This window comes from Cydia amplana, chromosome 22, assembly GCF_948474715.1.
Source record: "Cydia amplana chromosome 22, ilCydAmpl1.1, whole genome shotgun sequence".
In the NCBI taxonomy this organism is placed as follows: Eukaryota; Metazoa; Arthropoda; class Insecta; order Lepidoptera; family Tortricidae; genus Cydia; species Cydia amplana.
Window position 1 is genome coordinate 12078793 of NC_086090.1, and position 25710 is coordinate 12104502.

At 41.8% G+C, this 25710-nt stretch overlaps 1 protein-coding gene across 1 annotated transcript in view; it reads left to right on the forward strand.

Moving 5' to 3' along the window:
- Positions 1-25710, forward strand: part of LOC134658544 (collagen alpha-1(I) chain-like) — a 65440-nt gene that overhangs the window by 19995 nt on the left and 19735 nt on the right. Inside the window, exons 2-5 of the mRNA XM_063514229.1 lie at positions 5215-5904; positions 17887-18028; positions 23703-23834; positions 24375-24506. Coding sequence (XP_063370299.1) covers positions 5215-5904; positions 17887-18028; positions 23703-23834; positions 24375-24506 — 1096 coding nt within the window. The remainder of the gene's footprint in view (positions 1-5214; positions 5905-17886; positions 18029-23702; positions 23835-24374; positions 24507-25710) is intronic.

Here is a 25710-nt window from a genome sequence, read left to right on the forward strand (position 1 = left end):
TTTTTCCATTGTTATTGACATCTGTAAATGTACCTATACAATTTATAAACTGCCTGTATCTTCGGTAGGGCCTGGCCGAAGTTTAGTTTCTGTTTTGGCAAGGTTTTGGCATAAAAATCATGTTTCGGCCGAAACTAGAGCTAAACTGTTGCTCGGAGCAAGGGAAACAGTATGAGGATTCCCTCCAAGTGTTTCTCTTACGTCTAACCTTATCCCGGTCTTGTGTCGGTCGCAAGAACATCACAGGTGACTGTAGGACGACTGTTCAGACTAGACTGCATGCAAATTTCGACCTACAAAAGTTTATGAATTGAGTTATTACTTAATTGAATGATTGAATCACTTTCGCCCGGCGCGGTACCGAGAGCGTCACTTGACCGACCCAAGTTGAACCCTGTAACTTTGTAATAAGGTCGAATTGTAAGTTAACAGTGGACGATGCTACGAAGTTACGTGATTTACTCGCCATCCTTGCGATAGAGAACTTGTCAGTTGCATTGCGGAATTTGCAGACTTAAGGAAATTTCCCGAAGCTTATTTTATTATATGAATTATATCATATCAAGGAACATTAACATTATGTACTCTTTACATCTCTCGCGATAGGTACTTTACTCTAATCCTCTCGCGTCGAATGATGGTCCCTATAAAAGTTCATTTTTATAAATGTAGTATTAGCTGTCACGTAAACGTCAACCCATGAGCTATTAAAATGGGTAAATTTTTAGGGTTCTGTTTAATTTTGGCTTTTTAATATGTTTGAATATCCTGGCGAAAATAATGGTGAGAGCACTAGCACTGCAATGCACTGCCAAATGTTTATTAGTACATGCGAGCGGTGAGAGCGGCGGAGGGGTGAGGAGGGGACGGGGGGGGGGGGGGGGTTTCAGCAGAAATCGACTTTCCCGCGCCCGGAGCTCCCACTGCACTCTAGCTATACCACTGTGAACCTTATCACGGTCGAATAAGGCCCTCTAGACCTGGCAAAAGTGTGGTCTTAATGCGTTGTGATAAGGAACTCGACTATGCTGTAGAATATTCTGAGAGTGTAAACTTTATTGCGTTGAAATAAAAACGGATTAGAAGTTGAAGGTGACGGTGGTACGTTTAGCGGTTATGGCACTAATGTACTCTGCAGAATGGAACCCTGGGCCTTTTAGGAACCATGGAGAAGTCAAAATCTGTGAGGAAATGTGTAATGATCTTATTTGGACGTCACAATTGACGTATGGGCAAACTAGAGTTTTAGTTTCGATATGCGAACCGACACTCTTGTCGTCATTGATCTTACTTTGAGATTGGTTTAAGAAACGTATCTTAAACCAATTTTTATAAATTTAAATGTCAATCATAATGTCATATTAATCATACCCAAATAGTACCTAAACCTAAAAATCAATATACGCTTAGGTAGAAGAAATAACGTAATCTATCCAATAACGTAAAAAAAGTAAAAGTCACGCGTCAAAGAAGCGTCTCGCTCGCGGCGGGCACATTAGAATTAAACGGACCGCTTGAATGGAATCATTCACCGCGGTTATTACTAACATTACATATGTAGTACCATCAGCTGTTTATTTATACTCTTACGGGCATGGCTACCTGTTCCTTTTATAATGTACTAGCGACCCGTCCCGGCTTCGCACGGGTTAACAAATTATACATAAACCTTATTCCTCTTGAATCACTCTATCTATTTAAAAAAACCGCATCAAAACCCGTTTCGTGGTTTTAAAGATCTAAGCATACATAGGGACAGACAGACAGCGGGAAGCGACTTTGTTTACTATGTAGTGATTCTGTGTAAACTGAGCTGTCGAAAGTGTCGAAACATACCTAAATTAAACGGTCTCATTCAATTAAGAAAGAAAGAAAGGAATCTGTAAAACCGATTTGCAAGACCGAATGAAAAAAGAATGAAATATAAATCGAATGAAAAAAAGATAAAGTAACAGTAACTCTTTAAAGTACGTCTTGCGGCGGCCACATTAGAATTAATTGGAGCGCTTGAATGAAATCATTCAGCGCGGTTATTATTTACTAGTATTACTACCATTACATACATAGTAGTCATATTACGATCAGCTGTTACACTTGCATGGCTACCTGACCTGTTTTATACTGCTACTGTGTTATGTGAGTCGAGCGTCGTTTACAACAGTTTTCATGGTAGAATGGATGAAGTGCGAGTAGACTCCGCCTATAGCTAACATATATTGCACCGACTTGAACAGAACAAAATGAGGGAGTATCATTATAAACCACAGTTAGATAAAAAAACTGAATATACTGATCTAAGTAACAACAACAGTTTTTGAAGTGAAAACTTCTTTAGCGGCGCTGGACACTTTTTGAGGTGGGGAAAAAATGATAAACTCGAGACAGCGTAAGGCGATCACGTGACCGTAAGGGGCGTAAGGCGATCACGTGACCGTAAGGTTTAGATGGCCACTCATAATTTAGATGGCATTTAAATCAATAAAGAAAAACTCAATGTTATTTGACATTTATGTTGCGGACTCCTTTTCAAGACTCTTTACCTATGTTCAAATATTTTGACGTTGTCATGGCAGTATGTAAATAAACATGTCAATGAAAAAGTGTGATCTTATTTGAGAATGATAATAATATATAATAAATAAATAGAATACCTCCGCTAAACGTATGTATCGTGTTACCGGGCGTCGGTAACATAGTGAGGTGAGTTTTCACTTCTATCGGCACTCCCGGAGTGTAACCGTTGTTGCTTTTTATATATAAAAATTATTCCTTTTGTTGCCACTATTGATATCCGTGTATCTTATTTGTTATATATAGTAGGTAGGTACCGTGTGTCAACCGCAAGTGGCAACAGCTCAATTATAAAACAGTATACAGGGTACCAACCCAGAACGGGACAATTTATTATTAACGGCGCAGCGCTTCGCTCCCACGCTGCTGGGGACACCTAGCTAGGGGGAGAAAAAGACGATCCCACTCTGATGTCAGCGCGGCGTTAGGCAAAACCTGCACCTTTGAAACTTGATAGGGTCTTTGCACTGAAATGTGTCGTCAGTGTCGTGTGAAGTTTGAGTGTTATAACTTATAAGGTAGAAGAGCAATGCTTATGTTATGGTAATTAAAATGCCAAGACCGTGCTAATGGTTCTTCATATTGTAAACGCTGATCAAACTACGAAAAAAAGATTTCAACAATTGTTTGCTGAGGATGCACTGAGACTGAGACTGAAGATACGAGCATATATTGGATGAGGACAAAATTTCGAAAAATATTTGAATTCACCGCGGACGATCGGCTCAAAAAGATGAGAGGGAAAATGGGCTCTGCTCGCTCTTTACTCGTCGCGTTTCGCCATTCTTTGATTAGTTCAGTTTTTTGCCGAGACTCTCGACGAGAAGCGCTCAACGAGTGTGTACAGTCGGCATCAGGGATGTTGCGGATGCCGATTTTTTGACATCCGCGGATGCGGATTTTTAAAAGCTCACATCCGCGGTGGATGCGGATGTCAAGATAGGTACATAAAAAACGTGAAATATTACATTTTAGTAATTTTTATTTCAAAAAACCGGCCAATTGCGAGTCAGACTCGCGTTCCAAGGGTTCCGTACATTAAGTCCCACTCACGCTTGACTGCTAATTTCTAATAGGTTTTTTGGCTAATGACTAAATTACCTAGCAGTCTAGCACTTACGCCGATGCTAAGACGTTCCTGTACCGACCTGTTCCACATCCGCATCGATTTTATGCGGATGCGGATGCGGATGTTGAAAATAATGCGAAAGTTCCGCGGTTGCGGATGCGGATGCGGATATTCGCAACATCCCTGGTCGGCATTATGGTGGATCTTGTCAGTAAATATCGTGGACAGTGGTAATTGAAAGGTGATACCGATTATAAAAGTAATAAAGTAATCATGGTATGAATAAAATGACGATAAAACGCTCGAAGGATTACCCCTTTTATTATTAAAATTACGCTTCCATTCAGATGCTACTGTCATTATTGTTAATCAATATTCCATTCATACAATGTGTACCATCGTGTCGTTGACACAATTTGACCATTTGTCACCCTTATTTCAAAGGCATACGGTCTACAGACGTTCAATTAACTGTTTCGATACTGCTGGAATTAATGTCAGTAAAATTGCCCATTTCATCTTGAAATATGTAATATTCTTTAATAAGCAGGTACTGTTATCAATAGTAAAATGACGTGTAGGTATGTTTGTTTGTTTACATTAAAGGCTGTTCAACTCGTGTCGTGTTTTATTTTTAATCTTATTGATATTCCATAGGTGTAATGCGGCGCTATATTTAGAGCCGAATGTGTGTCTCATTTTACGGGCTTACAATCGGGGGCGGCTGTAAGCGAAAGTGTGTCATCGATACCTACAATAGCTAAGGTAGCCTAATAGGCTTCGGCAAACTTTTGAAGATGAATCAACTCCAGCAATCAATCAATCAATCAAACTTTTATTGATAAAATAGAAGTATTTTACAAGTCAATACATTATTTCCATTACAACAAATTCAAATTAAGCATCAAGCAAATTATAATCTATTTTTAATTATTAATGTCTATCTAATTAAAAAAATAATATTTTAATTATCAAGAAGATTAACAGTAAGTAGGTATAACTTAAAAAATCAATAAGCAAAAATCATCAATAAGTATACGTAAGTCAAGGAGCCACAAAAGTTGATTAGACCGCGGTCCAAGTCTAAGAAGTGTAATTTTTTTGGGTTTCTCGAACGCGAGTAATATTATGAAGTCATATAAAGTTGTGTCATCATTTTCAGAGCCAGAAATCATTGTCAGTTTTTTGAACACCTTGCTTACCTATTTCTGCTGCTCACTAAACTGAAAGCGTTCAGTGAAGTAACTATGGGGGCATTTCACGTGAAGCGGACAGGGTAAAATGGTTGAGGTTTCCGATTTCGGTTATATTCGAGTATCTTACACATGTATGAGTTTTCGACACAACCACAAAATATTTTTACAATTGGAAGCCTATTTCATAAATTATGGGTCTTAGAAGATTTGACTTAAGGCGAGATTTACACTTCTTTAAATGCCACGACTCAGTTAGAGGAAGTATAGTGAACCAAACTAACTACTACATTTAATTAACCCTTAAATTGCCTTTATTACCTCATATTTCCGCTTCACGTGAAATGCCCCTATGCTAATGCTGCAATGTTGTGTTTACAGGGAGGAGGGCTCAGAGAAGAAGGGCTCGGAGGGGCAGGACGATGGCTACGAGACGAGCAACAGCGGCGAGGCGCGCCGCAAGCCCTCCAGCGCCGAGGGCTCCCCCGCGCCCCCGGCCGCCCCCGCGCCGCCCCCCGCGCCGCACGACCCCTCCCCCGCCCCGCCCACCCCGCACAACCCCTCCCCCGAGCAGGAGCTCGAGCCGGAGCCCGAGCACGAGCCTGAACCTTACGAGCTGATGCAGCGCCACTACCCTTACAGACACTTCGAGCAGCCCCAACCGCAGCCCGACTACCCGTTCTTCCCCAAATACTCGGACCCGTACGGGTTCAAGCGCGAGCCCGACGCGCCGTACGACATGTCGCATCACGCGCACCACTACCAGCCCCAGCCCCATCCACACCAACACCCGCACCAGCAACACCATAAAAGAGACGAAGACATGTATAACGGTGTTAAACGTGAATGCGACGACCCTTACTCGTTCGTGGAGGAGGACGCGATGTGCGCGATGCTCGGCGCGCCGCAGCACCACGCGCTGGAGCCGCACCAGCACCACCAGCAGATGCACCAGCACCCGCACGCGATGCACCCGCAGCATCCGCAGCACCACATGCAGATGCATCCGCAGATGATGCTCAACCAGCCCAAGAAGAGAGGACGGAAGAAGAAGATTAAGGACGAGAATGGGTGAGTTGGTAGTTTAAGTGTGTAGTTAACGATTCTGTCAGTGGCGGGGTTGCTATGAAACTCGATTCCCCATGGCTTATTGTGTACTTATCAGGCGGTTGAGCAGATTTAAAAAACAAAAGCCTAATTCGCTCCAGACTGTACTTATACTACTACTACATTATCATACTATTGTTATTCACCCGTCGCCACTGAACTCTACAAATTTGCAGTCTATGCATGGTAGAGTTTAACAATTTATGCGGGCACCACCTTATTGTACAACAGGGTGTCCAGCGGTAGATTTCCGATTTCAAATTCAAATATAATCCAAAATTTTAAAATATCTGTATTTACGACGTGGTATGTAGTGAATTCGTAAAATGCACGTCATAGATTTCCACTGCACTATGCCGCATCGTATCGTAATACCACTAGTTACTAGGTGCGTCTTAAGGGGCCCACTGATTACCAGTCCGCCGGCCTTGGAGGATACAACTAAACGGAGTAGCCATTAACAGGCTTTCCCCTCTGTCGAAAATAGGCGGCCAACGGTCATACACAATGTATGGACTGACGTTTATCTGACATGGCTATTTTTACGTTACGCATACATTTGACGTTCCCCTCCCCCGCAAAAATCGGCAGACTGTTTTGTACAGAAAATTACAGACATGGCGTCTCCGTTTGATTATATCCTCCAAGCCGCCGGCCGATATCGGCCTGTCAGTTCTTCGGAACTGTCAAATTTTTGTTCTAACTGACAGGCCGATATCGTCCGGCGGACTGTAATTAGCGCAATCCATGCAAGATTCGCTGGTCGCGTAATCTACAGCGAGCATGCGTTGCGTGCGCACTCGTGGCGCATTCGCTAGATCTGAAATTCTGAACGTGCATTTATTTTACTAGTATACCCAGGCCTGGATTTACAGAGCTTGGGCCTCTAGGCACTTCTCCATCTCAAAACATAATATGTATAACTAAATATAATTATAATTACGTCAATATTCCGTAGTTCTGTCGCGTTAGGTTCAGAAAGCGGAAGGATTATGGTCGGTCGTTATCTGTCGGCCTCGCCGCGTCACGTTCACACTTGACGTGTCGTCTATCATCACGTCAATTTATACTTTCTTCTCACAGTATAACAAGGTTCAAACTTGAGTAACACCCCATCAGACAATAGGGCGTTTTTCGTAACGCTGTGCGTTTTCCTCGTCGCATCCTCGGTATCTGGGATTGTTATTCGCAATGAGCGAGCATACGTCTCTAAACAGAGCTTCCTTAGGAATTCGAAGTTATATATGTTCATCTCTATCGCTCTATGTAGAACGAGACTCTGAGAATGGTACAGATATATCTCGATTTGGAAAAGAATTAATTCCAAGATAGCAGATAAATTTGGAGCGTTGTTTTATCCGCTACTAATATAGATGCTGACTTTACGATCGTCCACAGTTAACTGACAATTCTTAACCTTATTGCATTTGCATAAGGTCTATCGATGATCAAAGTGTTTCTGTTGCTAATAACAGCGTTAAACGGAGACCAGTGTCTTACACTTAACTATTTGATGAGCTCTTGCTCGTGAAGCGATCGGAACATGACGTCTGTTGTTGCTCCGTGGCAATATATAAGTATAACCTATATACTTACCGTATAGCAGCGACTATGTAGGTATATGTACGATGTACGTACGTATATCATCTATTGTATTAGCAAAAAGGACTCTGGAGTCAGGATCGATAAACGTGCTCTAGCTCCTGTACTGTAGTCCCTATTTCAAAATGAATCAAGGCCGTCTCTGGCTCTTTAACACATCTCTGACATATCACGCATAGAATCTGTCTTGACAAATATTACGTAAAGTATTGTCGCCCCACTGAATTCTATGTGTTATTTCGTTATATGTAAGTGAAGTTATGTGTGTGCATGTCCGTCTTGCTCACTCTTTTTTGGGCTATCTCAGCAAAAAATACTTGTAATACTTGTATACAGTCAAAGAATTGAATTTCCGACCCATTTCGTATACCTTTTCACCTATCAATAGAGTGGTTCTTTAGGAAGGTTTAGAATGGCTACCATCAGTTTGGCACTCACATAAACGCCATCGAGAACGTAATTTACTTTCTATGCATCTCGCTCGTTCTCGCATGGTAGTGCGAGCGAGATGTATAAAAAGTAAATTACGTTCTCGATAGCGTATATGTCAGTTTTGACATTGTCACTGACTCATGGTACGAGGTATATAATTTGTTAAGGTTTTGTATAACCCTTGCGAAGCCGGGGCAGGTAGCTAGTACACTATAGAATACGCAACATTGCAACAAGACAAAATCTTAAAACCTCCGAGTTCAAACGGCGAACTAAATTCCAAGATTCTGCATACCAAAGACAATACTATTTATAGACAAAGAAACTTGCCAGCGTTTCCCGAAATCCAGGCATTGCCATTAGTCCCTAGTACTCACAGTTAGTATCAAAGTTGGTCCGGGAATGTTCGCAAATTAGCTCAGCTGATCGCTGTCAATTCGCAAATTGCGAGTAAAAGTTTGAAACCCGCTGCCGCTGGGACTGAAACGGCGTATAAAAGTTGTTCGAGAAGCGTCCATGTTGCCTTAAGTTTGGGAAAGTCTGGCACGTGGCGTGGAGGTTGTCTGAGTTGGAAATTTCACAGATTATCTAATTTAATATATTGTGACAGCGACAAACTACGGAAGTAGATGGTAAATAAACCACATTTAGAATAGCGCAAGATAATGTAATTAATTAAAGAATAAGTAAATTTGTTCTAATTTAAATTTTTTATAATAAAAATTAGGTAAACGTGTAGTTGTCCTCAACTTTTATTCATGAAATTAAGAGCGAACTACTAGATTTATAATGTGATGTAAAGCGACGTTAATACTGCAACCGGTCCATTCGTCCACCTGTGGCCCGGCTATAAATATGCAGGCGCGGAAATCGCGAAATTCGCGAACCGATGTACCCGTTCCGATGAACAGGGGTGAGGGTGACACATCTCGAGATTTCCACACTTATACTTTACTTTCAAGCTAATAATTATATGATAGGTATGTACGATTTTGCAACTTGTTGTTTAAATCTAGTTCTTTCTAAAGAAGACTCGATGTTTCGAACCAAAACAGACGCGATCACAAAATATTTACAATAGTAAACCGTATCATTGTTTTCTGATACGGTTTAAAGATACTCTTATTCTGTAAGATTCTGTAAAACCGTCCAATTATGGTCCGAAAGCTCCCAACTATAGGTACTCCAAAAGCTCCCGAATATAGTTCAAAAGCTCCCAACTATAGTTCAAAAGCTCCTAACTATAGTTCAAAAGCTCCCAACTATAGTTCAAAAGCTCCCAACTATGGTCCAAAATTAACTCCAATATCTTCGTTCAAGAGTTAACTCTTATCTGAATCTCGTGAAACGCTCAATAATTTTATTAATTGAAGAAAAACACAGACATAAAAAAGAACATGGTATTTGGTATTGAAGAACTTTAATTTTGTATTGAACTTGTGGACCATAGTTGTAGTATTGGACTATATGTATTAGTTGGGTGGTTTTACGGCTATCTTATTTAGTATAGAACTAGCCTAAACCTTCCTCAAGAATCACTCTATTGATAGGTCAGTGCTCATAACCGCACGAAAATCCGTTCAGTAGTTTTTGAGTTTATCATAAACATACATACAGACAGACGCGGCGGATGACTTTGTTTTATAGGTGTAGTGAAACTTTCAAAATTAGTGTTTCTTGTTCTCATTACGACATCACAAAAAGTGTTGCAACTATCGATCCCAACACAGTCCCCAGCAGAGTGTCGTGGCGTGGAGTGGGTTCCGTGTTGTGTAGGGCTCTCGGGCCGCGGGGTCGCCGCCCCAGACTAATTGTGTCACCCGGAGCACCCCGCAAGGTCGACCAGACCGAGCTCCATTCTTGAATTTACGAAAACTGGGCGCTGGGTGTTTATAAGAGGAGGTAGAGTTTGTCTAATCAATTATGCACCACACTTTTGCTTGACAAGTGTGATGCCGCTACTATAAACTTCATATTTTCATAGGATTCTGATGTTTATGGCGGCACTTTCACACTCTGTCGCTTTTTCATCGAACGAGCGAGCGAAGCGAAGCGAAGTTCTTACATTCGACTTTGAACACACGGCTGGCTAGGGGCACGTCCCGGCATTTCAATGTTTTTAAGCTGAACTTTCAGAGGATAGTTTGATACTCAATAACTTAAGTAAATTTGTTCTAATTTAAATGAAATTGGGTGAACGTATAGTCGAGGGCATTATATTTTAGTCATTAAATTTTGAGCTGGCTTGAACAAGAGCTTATTGAGCTAGAAGAGCTTAAAATGCTAAAAAGCCATTTGTGAGGGGTCTTGCTATTCTGGTCATTTTAATTGCAAGAAAGTATGGTCGAGTTTGGTATCAAATGAAAGTGCTCGGTTTACACATTTATAATATTGTTTTTTAAAGATTTTTTTTGAAAATTATGACAATTTTGGAATCCAAGATGGCGGCCATGCACTGTCATTAAATCGTAATGGATATCATTTTATAGGTTTTAGGGGGCGCAGATTTCGAAAATGATGATCATTTTGGATTCCAAAATGGCGGCCATGCACTCCATGCAGTATGTCATAAAAGTCGTCATGGATGTCGTTTTATAGGTTTTAGGGGCGCAGATTTCGAAAATGATGACCATTTTGGAATCCAAAATGGCGGCCATGCAGTATGTCATAAAAGTCGTCATGGATGTCGTTTTATAGGTTTTAGGGGGCGCAGGTTTCGAAAATGATGACCATTTTGGAATCCAAAATGGCGGCCATGCAGTATTTCATAAAAGTCGTCATGGATGTCGTTTTATAGGTTTTAGGGGGCTCCGATTTCGAAAATGATGACCATTTTGGAATCCAAAATGACGGCCATGCAGTATGTCATAAAAGTCGTCATGGATATCGTTTTATAGGTTTTAGGGGGCGCAGATTTCGAAAATGATGACCATTTTGGATTCCAGAATGGCGGCCATGCAGTATTTCATAAAAGTCGTCATGGATGTCGTTTCATAGATTATAGGGGACGCAGATTTCGAAAATGATGACCATTTTGGATTCCAAAATGGCGGCCATGCACTGAGTAATAAAAGTCGTCATGGATGTCGTTTTATAGATTTTGGGGGGCGCAGATTTCGAAAATTATGACTATTTTGGATTCCAAAATATCGGCCATGCACTATGTCATAAAAGTCGTCATGGATGTCGTTTCATAGGTTTTAGGGGGCGCAGATTTCGAAAATGATGACCATTTTTAATTCCAAGATGGCTGCCATGCAGTATATCATAACAGTCGTCATGGATGTCGTTTTATAGGTTATAGGGGGCTCAGATTTCGAAAATGATGACTATTTTGGAATCCAAGATGGCGGCCATGCACTGTGTCATAAAAGTCGTCATGGATGTCGTTTTATAGATTTTGGGGGGCGCAGATTTCGAAAATTATGACTATTTTGGATTCCAAAATATCGGCCATGCACTATGTCATAAAAGTCGTCATGGATGTCGTTTTATAGGTTTTAGGGGGCGCAGATTTCGAAAATGATGACCATTTTGAATTCCAAGATGGCTGCCATGCAGAATGTCATAACAGTCGTCATGGATGTCGTTTTATAGGTTATAGGGGGCTCAGATTTCGAAAATGATGACTATTTTGGAATCCAAGATGGCGGCCATGCACTATGTCATAAAAGTCGTCATGGATGTCGTTTTATAGGTTTTAGGGGGCGCAGTTTTCGAAAATGATGACTATTTTGGAATCCAAGATGGCGGCCATGCACTATGTCATAAAAGTCGTCATGGATGTCGTTTTATAAGTTTTAGGGGGCGCAAATTTCGAAAATGATGACTATTTTGGATTCCAAGATGGCGGCCATGCAGTATGTCATAAAAGTCGTCATGGGTGTCGTTTTATAGGTCATGGTCATCATTTTCGAAATCTGCGCACCTGTTTCAAATAAGATATAGATGCATCCTAGTAAGTCAACAACATCTATTATCGAAATGTACTTTTGATAGTAGTAGTACGAAATGTAATCTGAAAGGAATCAAGTAATGCATTCCTGTAATGAGGAATCGACATTGATTCCAACTACTAGTAATTGTAATATTCGAGAAATTGATTCCTGATTCCTCAAATGGAATTGTACTTAGTAATTCGGTATTGTTACATTACAAAGTATCTAATCTGGGTATCGGTAATCAGATTAAAAAGTAATTTCAAGTAATCGTGGAATCAGGATTCAATTACGAAATGCCCATCTCGGACTAAGTAGCACTGCATTCAATTGATCTTTTTGACGAACCGCGAGTTCTCAGTTCGGGGCGAACTACTAGTGATATAGGTAGGAGGAAATGAGCAGAATACGAAAAAAAATCGGCCAAGTGCGAGTCGGACTCGCGCACGAAGGGTTCCGTACCATTACGCAAAAACCGGCCAAGTGCGATTCGGACTCGCGTTCCAAGGGTTCCGTACGTTACACAATTTTTAACAATATGTTTTTTTTAATGAAAAGTGAGTAAAATGTCTTTAAAAAACCCGTAGGGTCGGGGTCGGATCAAAAACTAAGTACTTAAGTCCGACTTACGCTTGACTGCACATTTCTAATAGGTTTTCCTGTCATCTATAGATAAAGAACTATTTTGTGTATTTTTTTCAAAATTTTAGACCCAGTAGTTTCAGAGATAAAGAGGGGGGGGGGAGGAATGGTAATTTATTGCCTATTTTCTTGAATAAGTGCTAAATTATTTATCTTAAAATTATAAAAAAAATATATTTGAGATCTTTGGGTCCCAAACTTACATATGTGTGCTAAATTTCAACTTAATTGGTCCAGTAGTTTCGGAGAAAATAGGCTGTGACAGACGGACAGACAGACGCACGAGTGATCATAATTATGATTATATTATAAGGGTTCCGTTTTTTCCTTTTGAGGTACGGAACCCTAAAAAACGGCAAAAATATCACGATTGTTGTATGGGAGCCCCACTTAAATATTGATTTTATTCGGTTTTTAGTACTTTATAGCAGAAACAGAAATACATCATATGTGAAAATTTCAACTGTCTAGTTATCACGGTCCATGAGATACAGCCTGGTGACAGACAGACAGACGGACAGCGAAGTCTTAGTAATAGGGTCCCGTTTTTACCCTTTGGGTACGGAATAAAAAAGTCCGACGAATTGAGAACCTCCTCCTTTTTCTTGAAGTTGGTTAAATGTTCATTAACGAACTGTAACAAATGTCAAATACGAAAGAAATGGTTACCAAGGCGAGTAAAAATAAATATTCTACGGGCCCACTCGACTTCACCAAGGGATCCCTACATACACCCGGCTCCCTAGCTAGCCCGATCGATAGCTAGAGCTCGCTACGCTAGACAAGGTTTTCTGCTACGTATATACCTACCGTACCAAAAACAACACGAAAACGGAGCACGTTTTCAACAATACTTGTTTGAAAAACCGGCGGCGAAGTTATTTGCAAAGCTAAAAATTCACAGTTTTAATGTGGTCATATCCTTTAGCCGCCCACGTGTCAAAAAATGCCAATACAAACGCAAATATGTCAAAATAGAGGTATCCCACGTGTACGCTGTCGGGCCGCCGATGGTGAATGAAAAACACGTAAAACTTGGCTGTACAGTATATAATACAATCTATATACACAATGACACGGAAAAACACAATATACATACAAATAACGAGCTATTTACACATAAAATTACAACAGATGTGCAAAAGAAACATTTGTCGCTCATTGACAGAGAAAAAACATATACATATAAACAAAAGACGCGCGCTGGCCGTGGCATCCGTATCAGTCAGGCTGCCAGCACGCGCGCAGCACAAAGGTTGGTAGGTTCCGTCGCCTACATTCCCCACCCTAGTGCTGGTACAGCACTCAAGACCAAAGAGAAATATCGCCGAACGGTGTGCGTTACCAAGTCGTATACTTTTCACTGGGTAATCCTCAACATAGCACCGCATGTGTCACAAGGAGGTCTGTCTGGTGGAACCCGCTTCTTCTGTGGACAGTATTCAAGTGCGGTCAACTCGAGTAGTGTCGAGTACGACATGGTTAGGTCCTCACGGCCATGCGAAGCGCTCATCACGCTGTGCTTACACCAGTCCCGAAGCGTATGAGCAGCCGAATGTTCACAAGATGTAGCCAAACGTCCTTCTGAGTGCACTGACGGATTACATTTGTGCGCGAGCTGTCCGACAAGAGAGTTTTCGCCACAATTTAGTTCAAGTACATTTGGCACAAGAAAATTCAGTTCGCTGACGCTACATGTCTTATTATGTACACTTGAAGTTTCATTATTTACACTTAACATATTTACATTAGTCACTGTAGTGTCACACATTTGTTCATAAGTATTAAAGGTGTAGCGAATCCCCACGCTGTCCGCGTGGCTGCAAAGCTCAGCGTAGTCGGTGAGCTCGTGGTTGCCGAGCGATAACTCGGACACAGATTCGTTGTCAATGTGCAGAGGCGTAGCAGCCGGCGACTGGTACAGTCTGGCCGTGTAATAACATTCGTGGCCAAACTGTTCCTTGTTGTAGTTCATAGAGACGGCACCCGGCGCGCTGAACGTGCTTAAACGCGACCCATCAGTGTCGGCGTGCGAGTCGGCGCTAGCCGGCGACTGTCGCACCCTGGCCGTATTAATGCAGTTGTGGTCAGAATGGTTCTCGTTGGTCAGTGTAGAGGCGGCGGCCAAAATGTTACACGCGTTCAAGAACGACACATCAGTGCCGGCGGCGGGAGTGACGGCGGCAGCCGCCGATTGGCGCAGCCCGACCGTTTTGTTACCAGTATCGTGGTCTGACTGCACCTCCAGTTGTTCCCGCTGCGGCTGGTCGAGCCATCCTTGGCTAGCAGAGCGCGTGCGTGACTTGAGTGGACTGTATTTCGCATCTAGTTCAGCTAAATCCACCTCTAGCTGCTTGTCAATAAGCGCTATTTGTATTCTTGCCTTTTCCTTAGCTGCCTCCAATTGCAGCCGTCTTCGTCTGGCTAGTACAGATGATGCTTTAGAGTCACTCGAACAGTTTGGTGGTAACGGCGGCGGAGTAACGTCGCTCGCATGATGAGACGACGGCAGTCGTTCCGCCCGACCGCTAATGATAACTTCTAAAGTCATATCTTAAATCTGTACCTGAGACTGCAGTGTAGACGTTGATTGTGCTATATACTGCACCTTCTTCGTTCTTTACGCGTAGCACATTGCGTATTCACCATAGCAGCATGCGTGGTTCCAACCCGGTTCGAAGTGACCACTTGTACGCTGTCGGGCCGCCGATGGTGAATGAAAAACACGTAAAACTTGGCTGTACAGTATATAATACAATCTATATACACAATGACACGGAAAAACACAATATACATACAAATAACGAGCTATTTACACATAAAATTACAACAGATGTGCAAAAGAAACATTTGTCGCTCATTGACAAAGAAAAAAACATATACATATAAACAAAAGACGCGCGCTGGCCGTGGCATCCGTATCAGTCAGGCTGCCAGCACGCGCGCAGCACAAAGGTTGGTAGGTTCCGTCGCCTACACCACGTACTACTTAAGTACTTTAAATCTGAACGGGGCGCGTAGCCAAGATGGCAATCGTTCGCTCCGTGGCGAACGATACGGTAGTCATTCTCTATCACTCTTCCATATTAGTGCGACAGAGACATTGGCGTTTCGTAAGCTACGTTGGCTTATCTTTCACCCAGAGTGACACCTCTTTGGTTTCGTTGGATTTTAAAACAGCAGAAATGGTTGATGGCGCCATGTTGATTCTAATTTCAATTGCCTTTCTTTTGTATGATGATGGGCTTAAGGAGGCATGATATTGTTGCAGGTGACTATTAAATGCCGAAATAGACCACAGATGCGTGTACGGCCTTTGCCACCTGCGTAGAACGCGAGCACAAACCATTTGTAATGTTTGGAATTATATGTCAGCTGTCACATTGTAAGCAGTGTGACAGCTAACAAATAATGCCAAACATCACAGCCGGCATGTGCTCGACTGCTCGTGCCTCAATTTGTTTCTTCGAACTTTGATTATTAGTAACGATAATTATGTTTAAATAGCAATCACAAATCAAAGACATCAAAAGTAATCAAAACAAACATGAAACCTTCCACAACCGCGTTTTTAAATCACAATACTCGCTCCCCTTTCGATCGTAATTCAAAACGTATGTCCCCTTTACCCACGTAACCGCCGTCGCGTCTCGCTCGCGCGCGTCCCACGCCCCCGAGTGCGAGGGAGACGGACGCCGCGGTGTTTACGAGATATTTCTGTCCGTGCCACGTGGATACTGCTATAAACAGATAGGTTGGATGACGATTAAAATATTGACTGGAGTCTGGACTGAGTTTCGGTTAGAAGTCTGAAACCTTTTAAGTCTTTCAACCCCATTTTCTTTGCGGTTGAATTTCAAAATTACATTTGAAGAATTTATGTTAAAAATTTCATGTAGAAGACGAGTCTTTTAAAACTTAATCTCTATTTTCTCCCTAGGAATGTTTAAACATCATCAACATTTGAATAATTAATGTATTTCAAATTCATGCTCTCAGTGTCTAATGTCTACCTAATTTAGTAAGTTGTTGAGTTACTACGGGAGTTAAGATTTTATTTGAGAATTAAGTTTCGTGTTATCGAGGTTCCACTAAGTTTCGCACTAAGTTGGTGTGACAGGCAGTCCAGAAATGGAACATCTCTCGACAATTACGCATGGTTGACCCACTAGTTTACCTCGCGCGTGACGTCAACTCTAATCGATCTATTTTAGCTTGCGGCACAGATAACTATAACACAATAATACCTACTAAGTACTCACAGAATTCTCACTGTCTAATGGGCTCCACATACATTGCAATAAATCGCATGCGATTTTCGATACATTGCCTACTTTGATAAAACAAACGTCACATTGTAATGCCGTGCGATTGAAAGATGGACACTGTTATTACGATGTCACGTAGGTTAGGTACAATGCGACTTATATAGTGACAAACCGATTTTTTTAACCGTTTTGATAAGTTACTATTCGAGTAGACGTGTTCTGATGGTCCTGCTTGTTTGACATGCAGCTCAAACGGTTCGGTCACCTTCCCTATTCACTTGTTTAGGACTAGAAAAAAAACGCAGATTGTAGCAGATTAGCAGCTTTAAATCAGGCATGCGGTAAAATTTCTAAATCAATTGTGAGCAAATATTGTGCTAGATGATATTGAAAGATTGTGCTGTAATAAAGTACCGATTCGATTCTGAGGAGTTGTTTTTATATATTGCTTAAAAAATGCTAAAAAACAGCAAGAGATAAGCACTAATAAGCAGAGATCGGACAGATTGGCGTCATTGCTCGCAATAATGTGGACATGACTCCAAATTTGATTAAATAATTAATCACTTAATTAATTTTTTACCTGAGATTTAATTTTGTTCCCTAGTCAATAAATAGCACTTAAATATATTTTTGATATAAAAAAATAAGTACCTACAGAAAATTTGGAAAACATACTAATTATTTTTTTAAATAAATTTACATTATAAGAACTCTTTGTGTTATTTATTGATTAGGAATCAAAATTAAACCTCAGGTAAGAAATTAATTAAATGATTAATTATTTAATCAATTTTGGAGTCATGTCCACATTATTGCGAGCAATGTCGCAAATTTGTCCGATCTCTGCTAATAAGTCATCTAAAGTGAAATTCTATGGAACTTGCTAACTATGTAAACAAAAGTTACTAGTAAATTGACATTCAGAGACATTTGAATATGTCGGTTTCTTAACAAAAAGTTCTATAAAATTACACTTTACAAGCGAGAGCGTAAAATACCTACTGTGATAAGCTAAGATTTTGATTAAGTGTTTTATAATAACGCATGTGTTTGTTTGTTAGGATGGAGATAAAGCTAGAGGGTCAAGAGGTCCGACCGGTTAAGGAGCGGAAGAAGCACGACCGCTTCAACGGCATGAGCGAGGAGGAGGTGGCGCGCCGCACGCTCCCCGACCACCTCGCCGAGAACCTCGACATCATCATTGTGAGTACGATCGCCAACACACGAGAACATACACACACACACACGCACACTCGCTCGGAGCAGCTTAGGGCGCTCGCCGCGAGGAGGAGGTGGCGCGCCGCACGCTCCCCGACCACCTCGCCGAGAACCTCGACATCATCATTGTGAGTACGATCGCCAACACACGAGAACATACACACACACACACGCACACTCGCTCGGAGCAGCTTAGGGCGCTCGCCGCGAGGAGGAGGTGGCGCGCCGCACGCTCCCCGACCACCTCGCCGAGAACCTCGACATCATCATTGTGAGTACGATCGCCAACACACAAGAACATACACACACACACTCGCTTGGAGAAGCCCAGTTCGGTTACAATCAGTTTGTCACTGACATAAACGCCGTCGAGAACGTAATTTACTTTCTATACATCTCGCTCGCACTCGCATATTAGTGCAAACGGGATGTATAGAAAGTAAATTACGTTCTCGACGGCGTTTATGTCAGTGACAAACTGATGGTAACCGTACAGGCCGCTCGCCGCTCGCAGCTTGGCTTGCACTAACTGCTGTCACGCGATACATTACACAAACCATGCTAAGCCTCGTACAGAGATCTCCTGGCTCCTTCCTATTTACTTGGGGTCGGCCCCTCTAATCGTCTCTGGTGTTAAGTTTCCTTACTTTATGTATTTTCTTACTACTGCCATCCAGGTAATCTGGGGTCTACCTGGTCCCCGAACTGCAACAGCCATTACCAGAACCTTTTTGACCATGTGTTCTGGTGGTTGTCGCAATGCGACGGTCGCGTCACATGGCCATACCACTTCAGTCGGGTTTCTACGAGTTTTTCTTGACCTCGAAACGCCTACGAGATTAAATATCTCGAAAAAAATCAATAAATAAAAATTAAATTAAATACCTAATACAGAGTGAGGTTAGTTACCGGCATTGTTTGCATGCGGCGAACGACTCGGTGTGATTACTATTATATACCTATTAGCTAACTTATGGAAACGGTGTGACCGATCGAGAGTTTCCCTTTTGATGTTCAAGTCCCATTAGTAACTCGTGTTACATGCCGTGCTGCACTCGAAAGCTTAATCAAATAGTTCAGTAGTAAAATGACTCCGATTAGGGGTGGCGCTGTTTAATCTCAACTCCGAAAACCACCGCAAGAGGTCACTCCTAAGCTAAATAAATTCTAGGGGCTCTGTGAGCTGTAGACTTAATTCGCGATACTTACGTTGAGTCATTACCCCAGCGAAGTCACAATCGTCTTAAGTGCCATTCCAAATAACGAAACGACAGAAAAAATCTATCTAATTGCCGACATTGCCAACTATAATATGACAATGACATACATATGATAAATACATATCACAGAATATGGCTAAAGGTTCCGTCACACAGGCGCGTTTTCCGGGCGCGGCGTGAGCCTGGCGTAAGCGTTTTATATTAAAAAAACGGCGCGCCCCACTCACGCGTCACGGTCCGCCCGGAAAACGCGCCTGTGTGACGGAATCTTAAATGTTAGACAGAGCCCTGTAGTTAAGAGCCAACAGGAGCTAAGATTTAAATATTTTAGGTAAATATACCCGTCTCGCTAACGGAAGCGGCTCCTAAAACTAGTGCGATAAGGACAAGGCGAAAAATCCTGCGTAAAAATCTCAAAAATCACGGTTTCGTATTCGACTGTTTCCTCCTCCAAAACTTAACCAATCGTAACCAAATTTGGAAATCTAAATGATTATGACATTATCTGTGTCGGACCGTTTTGCTTTTTTGATTAATTGATATCAGTTTTGAATAGCACGCCTCTCATTGCGGCATAGTCAATTAGGCCATTTTGGCAATTTTTGAAGGGCTCTAGCGCCTTAAAAAACAAAAATATCAAAAAAAGCAAAACGGTCCGACACAGATATTGACAATATTAATCTGTGTTGAAAAAATCATTGCTCTAGCTTCAAAACCCACGGAGGAAACAGTCGAGTACGTTTGTATGGAGAAATGCTCCTGTTGGCTCTTAACACGAAACATGTCAGTTTACCATTACCACGCCACTGTAGCGGCTAGACCTTGTGCGGCAGGTCACACTATCGTCATAACCTTACCTACCTATTCTTATTCTTATTTTATGATATCGTCAAAGGCGTAGCAACATTAGCCTTTGATATACCTTATCTCTTTGCAATAGGGTTTAAGATTGAACCATCGTAGGTTCGTGGACTGAGCAGTAGTTTATTTTTGAAGATGCCGCTGTCTGTCCAACCAATAGTTATAAAGTTGTTCAGTGACCAATTTATAATCAATTTTTGAAGCGGTAATAAACTAACAGTAAGGCAAAGTTTATTTTCCCCACTATCCGGAATTAAAGATTATTTTATTGATTTGCCTGAGAGAAAACTTAGACACGCACGTGGCCACTTCTTAAGGTGCAATACTTACCTGTTTACATTTAGGACCTTGTGTATTGTGTATAAATAGACCCGTTTTAAATACATGCCATTGTACGAAAGTTCACGGAAAATTTAAATAATTTGTAAACATGCGTTACAGTGTTACCGAAACGCGGAGTAAAGAACCATAACCAGAGTAACGACTCGCCTGTGTACTGTGTCTCGTGCCAGTCGAGAGCTGCGAAAGTAAAGTAAACATTGTTTGCTGCACCACAAATTCAGAAACAAATTTTCAACGTAATACAGGCGATATATGTACTTTAAGGGGTATATACTAGCCAAAGTAAAACTGCACGACAAACCAGGGGGTGTCTCTAGAGTCTAGAGGCGTCCTTGAGTATAGGACGCCCACAAGGAAACGAGTATTCGCAATTCGCAGTTCAAATTTGACACTTTTCGGTTGGGTGTTACTCTGGTAGACTTGCTTCATGTATTTAGGTAGTCGCATCCATATTCATTTTTCACCGACCCTCAAGGCCGCAGCGATTGTTATAAGGTCACCAGTGAACCATGTTCTATGGATTAACTGCGTGGCAAAGCACGTGGCCTCCTCTGCGTTCACGTTCGAGGCACGATGTTACTCTGGTCACGGCCTGTTTCTATTTAATATCGTCTATCAAACCTACCCGTAATAATACATTTACAAGCTTTGCTTACTTTAGTTTGGGAAATCTGTGTACAGTTGCCATCTTATATATCGGAGCGGCCAAGGTGTTCACAAATATCTTAACAAAGCCTTAGTGTAAGGCCTGAGTGGGCGCTCGAGTTGGGCGGGGCGTGCGGCGTGCATGTTAAACAAATGCAAACGTATAGGAGCGGCCTTAGTGCACGCTGCTCAAATCACTTGTGAGCCCGACGCCACGCTGCACGCCCCGCCGAACGCTCCGCTTCGAGCGTTTACTCAGGCCTTACACTTAGCCGCTCCTATAGGTATATATATCTAATGGCGACTGAAAGATTGTTCCAGAATATATGTTTTTCTATTTATAGAATCTAGGCTAGGGGTGTTATTACTCTTATTATACTAGAGCTATGAGACTATAGAAACCTGTAGCCTGTATAGAATAGGGAGTGCGAGTGTTACCTCCCGCGACCTCTCGCCCAGACGCCCTTTGCTGTCACGTCCGCACCTCACGGCCCTAGCCCTAGCCTATAGATACCTATATTATGTACTTCGTTTTTAGGGTTCCATAGTACGTACTCGAAGACAGACGGAACCATGTTAGTAGAGTCCTCTGCCTGTCTGTTAGCGTATCTAAATTAGAATTAAAAGTAGCTTATTTTATTATATTTTATTTTGAGTTTAAAATAACCTGGCTTCTCTTAATAATACTTCTTTTCATTCCATGGAATTTCTCGCTCGCAGTTAACATTTCCTGCCGACTGTACCGAAAGAATAGCCTCTTCTCTCAACTATCTTCTTATATTTCGTAAAACTATTCTTTCCTTGCCAAGTAAAGCTTTTATCGAAAATATCAGTATTAAAAGAAACATTTCAACTTTGTTATTAACAGTATGCCACAGATGTGAACGTTTACACGCTATAGTCGGGTCAGGTGTCTCCAAAACAGCAACACTCTTTAACTGTCCATCGGTGGATCTTATGCCTTTTGTAATAAGGTTTGCGAACTGTCAGTTAACAGTGTGGGCGACGGTACCTACTAACAACAACACGATTGCTAAGAAACCTTAACTCAGTGCAATATCGTTCACGAATGTTCAACTATGTCGACAATGATACCAACTCTTCGGCTCGCCTTATTACGAACGCAGTAAGGTCGACTATTGATGAGTTGAGCATGAGAACATGACAGTCGCCGTGTCCTTATATAATATAAATACGGAGGCGACACGTGGTGGACCAACCCTTCGGCAGGTGGCGTAATTGTAAGGCTGTAAGGGTTCATAAACGTGGCTACTAAACGTAGTCATTTAGTAATGGTGGGTTTGTTCATAGCCAAATTTGAGGAGTTGCTCATCTTATTCTACAAAAAGCAAGTCAAATGGTATGTCTGACGCGCGCTGTCACTGTAACTTAAAGTGTCCGAATACTTATTTACCACGGTGCGAGAACTTCGTGCGAGTTTCGTTACATTGCGGTATTTGATAATTCGAATGGTTTGTCTGGACCTTCAGTCTGTCTTATTGAAGGACTATGAGCTTTTAGTTTAAGTAAAGCCTTTAACAGACCTGCTAGCATGAGTTGCGTTCTCGTGAGCGCGGTTTCAAGTAAGAACTCGCGCTCGAGAACGCGACTCTGCTAGCCAGTCAGGTTTAATTCAAATAACAATTCATATAACCTAAATGTTTCAAGCCAGGTACCTATGTTTCAAACCGATCGTGATAACCTCTGCGTTCTCACGAAAGGGCAAGTAGTTTTATATCGCACTTGCTATCGCCCCTATTTCGGGACAAATCCATAACCGTGTGTGTCGGAGGTGTGACAGATCGACCCGCGTGCGACGTGAAATGTATTGGCTACGCAGTACGGTGACGCAACACCGACGCAACTGTGTTATCCAATGTGCTGGTACAAGATGAAACTTAGAACGAGACGAATTCAAAAAGTCGCGCGTTTACGTAGCGTGTCCATTTGTCTTTGCGCTAAGGCTGCATTTCCATCTGAGATGAGATGTGCTAGGACCCGCAGCGAGGCATGTATTAGTTGAGAGCCAATATAATCACTTCATTAATTAACATATCCTCGTTCAGTGCATTAATAGTCATCGTCGCACATCTCTGGTGAAAACGCAGTTTTAGACATGCGGTTTTTTATTTGGAACCATCCATCCATCGTCGCTTAGTCCCTCACAGTCTGAAAACATCGACACTAATAAAAGAGAGAGAGAGAGAGTACCATTTTGTACCATTTGGAGTTGAAACTCTAGGTCCATGGGGTCCCAGCGCGCATAAGTAGATCGCAGAAATCGCGAAGCATCTGGTTGACGTAACTGGTGACCGAAGAGCTGGCGGCTACCTCGCACAACGTATCAGCATTGCGATACAGCGAGGAAATGTCGCCAGCATCCTTGGTACAATGCCTCAAGGGCCTATTTTAGATTTAAGCTAGTTTTTAATTTCTTTTAGTAACACATTGTATATATCTTGTTTGCACTAATAAAATAAACATCTATGTTTCTTATCTCTAGATAAGAATTCACCAAAACCTATTTCTTATAATTTCCTGCTGTTTAAGTTTATATTGTTAATAATATAACGGTTTTCGTATAATTGCAGATCGGCATCAACCCCGGGTTGTTTGCGGCGTACAAGGGGCACCACTACGCCGGCCCCGGCAACCATTTCTGGAAGTGTCTCTACCTGTCCGGGTTGACCCGGGAACAGATGAGCGCCGATGAGGACTACAAGGTACTGTCCCTGGGTCGTCACAAGGGTCACTACTTGGTATACCCCGACAACCATTTCTGGAAGTGTGTCTACCTGTCTGGGCTGACTCTGAAACAGACAGCATTTCAGTCCTAAACCATTTTTTCATTGTAACTAAATCCATAAACGTTTAGGTTTTCATTCGAAGAGTAATACAGAGTGCTTCCTGTAACAGGAGCAATAAATTAAACTGTAGGCTGTACTCCTCAAACTGACCAACATTTGTTCAGCAACTTTTGAAAATAACTCAGGTTTTGATTTTTATTACACTTTAAAGTTTATTCTAAGACGCAATGTATTGCAAATTTTGTTATGTTTAAAGCGTGACAAGCAACGTCAAACACACTGATGTCAGCGTACATTGAAGGCAATATTTATTTTGTATGAAAAAGAGGAAGTCTAAAGGATTCATAATTTTTAAAAGTTGCTGAACAAATGTTGGTCATTTTGAGGAGTACAGCCTACAGTTTAATTTATTGCTCCTGTTACAGAAAGCACCCTGTATAACGTTTCGTGTTACAGTTGCTGAACTTCGGTATCGGGTTCACGAACATGGTGGGTCGCGCGACCAAGGGCTCCGCTGACCTCACGCGGCGGGAAATCAAAGAAGGCTCTGCAGCTTTACTGGATAAACTGCGCGCCTTCCGCCCTAAGGTACACTGCACCTATCTAATCACTACATAGTATAAAACAAAGTCGCTTCCCGCTGTCTGTCCCTATGTATGCTTAGATCTTTAAAACTAGGTTTTGATGCGGTTTTTTAATCAAGAGGAAGGTTTATGTATAATTTGTTAACCTGTGCGAAGCCGGGAAGGGTCGCTAGTTACTACAATATACATAAGTAAACTTAGTTATACGCTTGACCATTGTGGTGGCCCAACCACTGACACATGATTCTAACATCATTTGTGCTAATAATATAAATAAACCGGGATAAACGTATCTAATTACTGTAAAGGCATACATCATAATAAGGAAATTGATTGTTGATATAATAATGGTAAATAGTTGTGTTATTACTGGTAAACATTCTGGTAAACGCTTTGTTTTACGTAAACGACATAGAAGATTGGACCGAACATATCATTTTACTGTCCGGACCATTTTATTAAAGTAAGGACGCAGAGCACGAATAATTAATAAATTAATAAATAATAATAATTATAGTCGTAAAGGCCGAGAAGGACAAGTCCAGTAAGTACCTAGACTTGGCTCACGAGATAACCGCCATGTGGGATGTTGATTCGACGATCATTGTCCCGATAGTCGTTTCAGTGAACGGTCTAATAGCGAAGAGTCTCGACCAACATCTTGAGAGACTCTCGCTAGGTGGTTGGATCAAGGGCCGGATGCAGAAGGCGGTGATCTTGGACACGGCGCGGATAGTCCGCCGGTTCCTCTCTCTGCGGCCCTGACCACCGGCAGCTTGGGCCCTGCCCCGCTGCTGGCGGCACCCTAGGTTAGGTTTTTTATCATCATCATAATTTAAGAGCGTGGCTCTTGTCGGTGGAGTATGCGCCAGTTTTCGCGGTCCTCGGTTAGGTTCTTTAGGTTTTTTATAATGTGTTTATATTTTTATATGTATTTTTTATTGTTTTGTAAGTGTTTTTATATTTTACTTTTATATTCATATTATAAATCACCTAGCCTAAGAGTTCAAGTAAATAAAGAGAAAATAATTATAATTATTATTATTGATAGGCACAGGCGGCTCAATGCACGAAATTCGTTGTGCTTAGCGTCCTTACTTTACCTACTTATTGGCTGGCGCGATGACCCAAGATGAGTGTTGACCTCCAACTAAATAGCCCGCCATTTTGCTCGACCTGCGCGGATTCGAAGGTCTTGAAATCAAATG